The sequence below is a fragment of the Euphorbia lathyris genome, chromosome 7 (assembly GCF_963576675.1).
Source record: "Euphorbia lathyris chromosome 7, ddEupLath1.1, whole genome shotgun sequence".
Lineage (NCBI taxonomy): Eukaryota > Viridiplantae > Streptophyta > Magnoliopsida > Malpighiales > Euphorbiaceae > Euphorbia > Euphorbia lathyris.
This window is the reverse complement of record NC_088916.1, coordinates 70,193,103-70,201,707: the sequence shown is the minus strand read 5'-3', so window position 1 is coordinate 70,201,707 and position 8,605 is coordinate 70,193,103. Positions and strand designations below refer to the sequence as shown.

The 8,605-nt window shown below is 37.4% G+C and overlaps 2 protein-coding genes across 3 annotated transcripts; one reads left to right on the top strand and one right to left on the bottom strand.

Annotated features, from left to right (window-relative positions):
* The first annotated feature begins 1,733 nt into the window (after window positions 1-1,733).
* LOC136235533 (uncharacterized) lies at window positions 1,734-5,402 on the top strand. The gene is made up of 5 exons (XM_066025248.1): window positions 1,734-1,906; window positions 2,080-2,534; window positions 2,642-3,965; window positions 4,059-4,205; window positions 4,517-5,402. Exons 2-5 carry the CDS (start codon window positions 2,481-2,483, stop codon window positions 5,107-5,109), a joined length of 2,118 nt encoding a protein of 705 aa, XP_065881320.1. The 5' UTR covers window positions 1,734-1,906; window positions 2,080-2,480; the 3' UTR covers window positions 5,110-5,402.
* Window positions 5,403-5,475: 73 nt separating this feature from the next.
* LOC136235534 (protein WHAT'S THIS FACTOR 1 homolog, chloroplastic) lies at window positions 5,476-8,330 on the bottom strand. 2 transcript variants are annotated; one of them, XM_066025251.1, is made up of 2 exons: window positions 6,395-8,330; window positions 5,476-6,144 (listed from the first exon to the last, which is right to left on the bottom strand). In XM_066025251.1, exon 1 carries the CDS (start codon window positions 8,275-8,277, stop codon window positions 7,060-7,062), a length of 1,218 nt encoding a protein of 405 aa, XP_065881323.1. In that variant the 5' UTR covers window positions 8,278-8,330; the 3' UTR covers window positions 5,476-6,144; window positions 6,395-7,059. The 2 variants fall into 2 exon arrangements, with proteins under 2 accessions (XP_065881323.1, XP_065881322.1); XM_066025250.1 differs by having other exon boundaries at window positions 6,941-8,330.
* Window positions 8,331-8,605: the final 275 nt, after the last annotated feature.

Below are 8,605 nucleotides of genomic sequence, written 5' to 3'. Positions count from 1 at the left end.
TTACGAGTTGGTGCAATTTTAAGCCTAGTTGATTAAAAATGAGTTCTTTTCATTAACATGAAATGTGCAACATCAAACCATATTGAGTCACCAGAACAGTGGAAGTTGGAACGAGAATAAAACAAGAAATTACATATAAAAAACCTCATTTTTGCCGATTAAACTTGAAACTGTACCAATTGATAAACGTTAGGTTTAAAATTGCACTATTTTATGCATGAATGCTGATTGCTTTCTTTTAATAACCATATGACTAAATTTGTACTTTATCCTTTGTAATAATAAAAAAAAACATATGACTTACAACTTAAAAAAAAGTAGAATACATATATAGGGGTCCAAATTATCATCTCGCTCTGGACCTTTAAAAGGTCAAGAACGGCCATGACCATTAGATCTATGCTTATTAGAATTTTAAAATAAAAATTCAAAAACATCTAAGATTTAATAAATATAGATAAATAAACAAATTTATTTAGTCATTAAAGTCTATATCAACACTATTATTAATGGCCATATAACAACCGTAATCACTTATTACAGTAGCAGAGTCACCGTAATTAGTGAAAACCTTCTAGAACTATGCTTTAAAATAGACCTTTTGTGAAAACTATTACTCCCTCCATTCCATTATATAGGTCATTCTAGCAAATTGGTTTTTTCCCTAAATATAAGTCATTCTAGGATTCCAATACTTATTGCCCAATAGTGACATGAGAGAGAATTATTTTTTGTATTGGTACATGTGTTTTTTAATATTCCAATGCTTATTGCCCAATAGTGACATGAGAGAGAATTTCTTTTAGTTAACCAATATATTTCTTAATTTGTGTGAAATACCCTAGAATGACTTATATAATGGAATGGAGGGAGTATTCAATTATATACCTAAATTATAAAAAATCAACCCAAATCAATTCAAATAAAGCTAAATAAAAGAATAAAACTATACTTTAAAATAGACCTTTTGTGAAAAATATTATTCAATTATATACCTAAATTGAAAAAAATCAACCCAAATCAATTCAAGTAAAGCTAAATAAAAAGAAAATTTAATCACATAAAGTTTGAAAAAGTTAAAAGTTTCAACTCATTTAAATGAAAAATCTTAAATAGATAAATGAAAAATTGTAACTAAACCAAAATCACCTAAGAATATGCTTGGACGAAGGTTTCACATGGTTCATTGAAGGGAGAAATGAATGAGATAGGAGGTTATTTAGAGAATCTTTAGATCTCATCAATTTGGGGGGACTGAAAATGAAGTTATTTCAAGATTTTTTAACTTTCATTTAACCCTCATTTAACCTTCATCTCTGTTTAAACTCATTTCCAAACAAGATTAGCAAAATAACCTCCATTTAAGTTCATTTCCAAACCAAGTTAAGAAAATAATCTCCTTTTAATTAACATCCTCTAACCTCAAAACAAACAGACTTTTTCATTAGTCTTAAAATTAATCCCAAAAAAAACTATATTTATATTTTTTTTTGTTATTTCCATATTATTGAAAAACAAACTATATTTATATATGTGTTACGTTAACTATAAATATTTAGATATATATAGTATTGGAAAAAAATAAAAAATTATAGGCGTAAAAGGCAGTTAATACAGGTAAGTTTGTTGGAATCCTACAGAAGGTTAAGGTAGTAAAAAAAGAAATACAGAGACCACCGTGTACGATCCGCGTACATTTCGTCTGCAGTTATCATTCTCCACCTCTTCGTTTCGACGGCCCCTTTTTTGGCCGTTACTTGTCCTTTCCACCCATTGTCTCTTCACCGTTTTGCCACATAACTCCCCCTCTCTTCTCTTTCCCCCTTTATATTCCTGCATATGTCCCGATTTTCTCTTCGTTCTCAATTTGCTTTTTCTATCTGCCGGATTTCCTCTTCTTAATTAGGTATCTGATTTCTTCTCCTTCCTTTCGCATTGCGTTTTTTATTGATATAAATGCTTCTTTATGTTTGGTAGTTTTAATTGGTTTGGAATGCTGTTTTTTTTTTTATCGAATTTAATGCGTTAATGGTAAGTTTGTGCGTTTTCTATGTTGAATTGGATCTTCAATTTTGACAGGGAAGGTTGTGAAAGAAGATTTCGTGGAGCTTCTGGAGAGAAGCTTTCGCGTGTCTAACTCTGGCCGACACTCTTGTGATTTTTGTTTCAACCAGAGCAGACGGTGGCTTTCTGTTTTCTGGTTGTCCTTCATCATCCTCACAGTCTATTTGCGCACGGTCATTGCTTTGGCACCTTCCTATTGATTATGGCTAAATTTTGATTTCATCTAATCTTTGTATGTGATCAGTACTATATGATCAATTTATGCCTAATTATAAGAAATCAACGATGTAAGCTTTAGAATAAATCTTACTCTTACAAAAATAGAGGAGGAACCGCAGAGGAAAAGGATAGAGAGCCAATAGATTGTCTGTTTTGTTTTTATCTGGGGATTTTTAGTATATTCATTTGTTCAAAAAATGAAGAAATTCATGTGCTGCTTTGCCAAGAAGGGGAAGGATAATGAAAAGAAGGTGAGAATTGATTGAATTTGGGATTTTTTGAGACTGCTTATGAACGCTTTTTGATATGTTGGATAAGGTAATTTGGTTTAATTTTTGTTTGTTTGTTTGATTTTTAGGTTGATAAGGAAGCATCAGGAGGAGTAGCTGAGTTCAAGGCAAAGAGAACTCTGAAAATTAGGCTTGAGCATCCAGTGAAACCTTTTGAGAGTGAAGAGCTGCAAAAAACATCTTTTAGTGTGTCTGTTGACTCAAATCATTCAGGTAAGGATTCTCAGAGTACTAGGAAGAGGGATGAATATGGTCCTGGTGGTGAAGAAGCTACAGAGGTAGCATATGAGGGGGAAGATGAGCATGAAGAGAATGCCTCTATGATGAGGGACTTGTCTGAAACTGATCTCCAACATCATGCTCCTATATTAAGTGGCGAGGCTACTCCAGGAAGTCCAAGCTCCAATTACTCCAATTCACTTTCACTTGATATCGTTGTCAATGAGCAGTTTACAAACAGAGCTCAGAAAGATAACGAAAAGAGCATTGATGAGATTCAAACTGGGCATATCAGTGATCCTGGGACTGGGAGGGCCAAGATTTGGGGTTCACCAAAGCTCAAGCGATCCTGCTCTAATGTGGAAAGAGGCAAAGTGCTTAAAAGAGTATCTGATCAGTGTCTTCCTTCAAATTCTGGAGAAGAATTAGACAAGATGTGGAGAGAACATGGCAGTCCAACATCGGTGGCGAGTCATCGAAGTGCTGACAGAGTGATGTTAAAGAAACGTTCTTCCAGCCAGGTTCTACCTTCTAGGAGCAGAAGGCTGTGGTGGAAATTATTCCTCTGGAGTCATAGAAACCTGCATAAACCGGAGATAAAACCAAAGCCACAAGTTGTAAATCCACTAAAACAGCAATGTGGTTACTCTTCAGATACATTTGAGCCAAATAGAGCTACAGCACTTAGCAATATGCAATCACCTGGGTCATTTACTGGAGAATCCTTGAACAAAGGCCTCAATAATGTTGAAGATGATAGTCAAAGTTGGGATGGCTTCAACCATGAGACTTCTGGTCTGTGGGATCAGAATCACTGGGTTGCTTTCCCTATGGAACCATCATCTTCATCACCCTTTGCAAGAGTTGATGAGTGGGTAAAAGAACTTGAGATCCAACCACCAGCTCCTATCAGTTATGATGATAATGATGCTGGCAGCAATGGCGACTGCATTATTTTCCCACCCTCTCCTCAGACTGGAAGAATTGTACCAAACTCGGCTCGACGTCCAGACACTATTCTATCAGAGGACATTTTACATGCCAATTCTGCAATCCAGTCTTTGAATTCTTCCTCAACCGTGGCTCACATCTCGGGAATTGGATTAAGAGTTACACCCAACATATCATGCTTCACCAGTCTTCGCACTGTTAACTTGTCAAACAATTTCATAGGTACACGCTTAGCTGAAGCCAAGCAAAATGTCCAGTGGTTGAAAAATACTTACCCGGAACTAACATGGTTGATTGTCTTTCCTTTTTTTGCAGCCTATATTTGCCCAGGATCATTGCCAAAGGGCCTTCACACTCTCAATTTGTCAAAAAATAAAATCAGTTGCATTGAAGGACTCAGAGAGACAACCCGGTTGCGTGTACTTAATCTGAGTTATAATCGCATTTCTCGAATTGGGCAGGGTAATAATGCTTTTATTAAAGTTTTACCTCATTTAGATTCTAATAGACCTGTTTATGGGTCTGCTTAGCTCTCCCTTCATGGGTTAGGTTAGGTTTGTATATGCATATTTGACATTTGACTTGGCTCGAGCGCCCACATAAAGTGGGTCAGCACAGCCCGCCCCTCATAGACTGGGCTTAGTCATTCATATTTGACATTTAGCTCGGCACCAGCCTGCACATAAAATGGCTCGGCCTAGTGCATGAACATGTCTAGTCATTGTAACAATACAATTGTGCCATTTTTCCTAAATGAATCTGAATTATATCAGGGCTATCAAATTGTACAATGATCAAAGAACTCTATCTAGCTGGGAACAAGATCAGTGATGTTGAAGGACTACATAGACTTTTGAAGCTTACAGTGTTAGACCTCAGTTTTAACAAGATAACAACAACAAAAGCTCTGGGGCAACTTGTTGCTAACTACAGTTCTGTTCAAGCTTTGAATCTATTGGGCAACCCAATTCAGAGCAATGTCAGTGAAGAGCAGCTTCGCAAGGCAGTGTGTGGTCTGCTTACAAAGCTAGTGTACCTTAACAAGCAGGCCCTCAAACCACAAAGAGCACGAGAAGTTCTTACTGATAGTGTTGCTAAAGCGGCCCTTGGCACTGGTTACAGTTCAAGCACTCGCAGAGCAGCAAGGCGAGGGAGTGGCGGTAGTTCAAGCTCGGTGAGCATGCACAGAGGCAATGTTGGGCCGAGGAGAACTAAGAACAGATCAAAGAGCCGTACCAATCACTCGAAGATGTTGCCCCCCACGCACGGACGGACCCGAGTGGTTGAGAAAGGGCTTGAGCATCCACTGGTCGAGGCGTCAAATACTTTATTGGACGTGTATGTCGAGCATAACATTTTAGGGTAAAATCACCAAAAAAAAATTTCAATCAAGCACTCGTCAGCTTGAAGCACTTCGATAGTGAATTTGGATTCATCAACATCGTGCATGCTTCTTCTTCCCGAAATACATTGCAAGTCTGCTTCTTCCAGAAAACATTTTAAAAACATTTCTTGTGAATTTTTTTGGTTTGTTTTGTTACCATCTTTATGGGGTGATATTATTGAAACCATTTGGTGGTTTGTAATAAATATTTTGAAGTTGTGACTTTGCGGTGTGATGATTGGATCATGAAATGCAATGTAAATTCCTCTTTTTCATGCATGTTGAGTCATTTAAACTTTAATTTTTGTTGATTAATGCCCGGAAACTGTAAATATCAGATGATGCAAATGAAAAGAGATGTGTTCTTTTATAAATGTGAATCGAGGTCTGAACAAGAGAATAGGATACCCGGTTCACTAACCGTCTTAAAGAATATACATGATAAAAGAAACTAAGGATCTGCATACAGCAAACAAGATTTCAAACTAAGATTTAACACAATAGTTGTAACAAAAGGCATGAAGTGGCAAACTGTAATCCGTTTCAAAGCTGATCTCACCAACATTCAGGTCCTTGAGGCAACAGAGCCTCTCCTGAAATTCTTGAACTTTGACGGTGAAACTATTGAGAAGACCAAGAAAACTAACACAGTACAAGAAGGAACCAACAATTGTCAACTCGAAAGACATCCAATCTCAAAACTGAAAAATTGACAAAAGATGTAACGCCAAAAATTACATTTCAGCCAAATATGAAGTGGAGGCGACCAAAGGCAAAATGGAGGTCTTCAAGAAGCCAAGAAAGCAAGAACACGCATGAGGTTCATGAGTTTAGAGTAGGGATCTTCCGTTTTCCCTTTCCATGGTCAACAACCTCCTAAGATTCCGACAAGTCTGGCTAGAGCTGCTCCGGAGCAAAAATCCTCATTGACCGGTTGTCGAGTTGTTAAGCAAGAATCACAGCCGCATAGCTATACACATTTCCTGGAGCTGTGACTTGCATTGTATAATGCACATTCTGGATGCCAAAAAAGGAACAAACACCAGAGACAAAACAATGAGTGAATGATTAGGTAAAAAATATGAAATGTAGCAGCTTAGACTAGAATAAAGCCTAGACTACAAACAGAGGCATTTTTCCAGGTGAATAAACTAGAATTCATCAAAAAACAAAGTCAATATATTCTCTGCAAATATACTAAAGAAAATCAAGGATGCATATGAAGCTAGAAAGTTAGAAATGATAAATGTTGAGAACAAAAAGTTACCTGGGGGAGTATAGGGTAAAATACCAGTTTGTGCTATATACAGAAACTAATTACAAGATCTTGATACATTTCAACGCATGTGTCCGATCGTCAGAATAGCGGAATCAAGAGAAAACATGAGTTGTCCGATACGAGGACAAGCTTTTGCAGAGATTCAAACTACCGGTAGTTTAAGCAGTGGAATGCTTGTCCGACATTCAAACTACCGGAAAGTGCCGTTGACTATCCCAAAGTGGAATAATGTTTGCCATCCACCCTGTTTTTGTAATTAGTTTGGACAAGTGCCACAAACTGATATTCTACCCGGGGAATATAACCAAAGGAACCGGCAACTGCACTGATATTTGCAGTGCCTTTGGAAGGATCTAAGAGTTTTAATTGACATAAAGAAATTTACATGCCTGTGAATTGTTTCTTACAACTTCAAGTTGAAATGTTTAATCTCTATTAGCAATAAGAAAGCACACAAATGTGTAAAAGTTTTAGAGTAGAACTATATTCATAGATGCTCTGCTTGTCAAACAGTAAAAATGAAACTACAGATACCTTATGCCATGAATATCAAATGGAATTTCATTTCAATCTGCGCAATACACCCCGAAATCAAGGAGCTTCTTGTAAGATAAATATATCCAACCATACTCATCAAAGAACAGTCTATTTCTTCACCATTCAACTCGTTCGCTAGCTTCCAATTCTCCTTCCTTCATTTGACCATATTTTCGCAGCTTCTCATCGAAAACTACCTGTGGATCCTTACTGATCAAATTTCCCCTCTCATCATAAGCATCTTGCAGAAACACAACCCAATTCATCTCTGTCCCAGCGAGATAAAAACTCCTAGGTTGCTTCTTCAACATATCATATGTATGCTTAGTCAAGCAAAATTCCTCCTTGAACTCCACAATATGATGTATTGATGCCTTCTTCTCCAAAGTCAAGTTCAGAAACTCATGTAAAACCCCAACTCTATACTTCTCAGCCTCCAAACTCCATAGCTCCAAGCTTTTCCCATCACTATAAGGAGAAACCAATGGTAATGTATTCAAAGAAGTCAACTTCCTCGCATAATCCTCGTCTAAATCCAAATCTTTTGTGTGCTTCAATGGAAACTTGAAAGCTTTCTTAACTTTATCCTCATTAACCATGAAATCTTTCTCCAATTGAGAAACTGCTAAATTAGGGTCCCAATTCACTAATTCCAACACTCTCTTCCCATCATTTTCAACCACAGTTCTAAAATAATCAGGATATTTAACTAATCTATCCCTAAAATCATCAGGAATTCCGAATAATAATCGACAGTGATGAATCTTACTCAACGGAATTCGTTTATCCTTCGACATCATCAGCAATTTCCGCACCTTATTAACTCGATCACTCTCCATGGAATCCACTATTGATTTTTCTTCCTCAAGCAATCCCTCCATGAAATCGGTAAACCCTAGCCACATTTTATTGTCATTGTGCCGATAAGTTTGAAAAATGAGTGGGTGGCGCTGGAGGAAGCGGGTGATTTTACGGCCGCGAGCGAAGCCGAGTTCTCTGTAGAGCTTACCAGCGTCATCAAGGAGGAGAACGTGCTCGGGTTGCTGGGAGAGAAATTGCTTGGATTTGGTAAGGAATCTGAAGTAAGAATCGCGGTCGACATGGGATTCGAAATGGGGAATTTGAGCTGAGGAGTGCTGGACGCGTTTGGTGCGAGGAGATTCAGGTTTTTGGCGTTTTTTCTTGAATTTTTTGGGAGTTTTGGTGACAAGGAAAGAGGTGGAAAAGGGGGAAAATTGGAAGGAGAAGGATTTAGGATTAGGGATTTGAAGGAGAGGTGAGATTAGGGTTTTGGAATTGGTGGTGATTTTGGAGAGGAAGAGGCGCCAAGACATGGTTTTTGGGGATTCAAGATGGCTTTCTGCCGTTAATTGATCTGTCGGGTGTATTGTTCGTGCAGTAATCTAAATTTTCTTCCGGTAATGTTATACCTGTAGTTTACATTTTTTACATTTTTACATCATTTGCCCTGAACTTGTATAAAATATTCAATTAATCCTCTAAACTTACGTAAATTATAATAAATTAATCACTCGGTTGTAAAAATAGTAAGTTAAATGCACGCGTCTTAAAAGGAAGTTCATGGAAGAGCTTATTAATATGAAGGATTCTGTTTCGCTGCCCTGGGTTCTGCTTGGAGATTTCAACAGTATCAAAGAGGCT

What these genes read in the sequence shown, in the direction of transcription:
- LOC136235534 (XM_066025251.1), bottom strand. Translation starts at nt 8,277, where the DNA reads ATGTCTTGGCGCCTCTTCCTCTCCAAAATCACCACCAATTCCAAAACC.
- LOC136235533 (XM_066025248.1), top strand. Translation starts at nt 2,481, where the DNA reads ATGAAGAAATTCATGTGCTGCTTTGCCAAGAAGGGGAAGGATAATGAA. An exon ending in GGAAGGATAATGAAAAGAAG is followed by an intron (nt 2,535 to 2,641) that starts GTGAGAATTGAT and finishes TTTGATTTTTAG; the next exon opens with GTTGATAAGGAAGCATCAGG. An exon ending in CATTTCTCGAATTGGGCAGG is followed by an intron (nt 4,206 to 4,516) that starts GTAATAATGCTT and finishes GAATTATATCAG; the next exon opens with GGCTATCAAATTGTACAATG.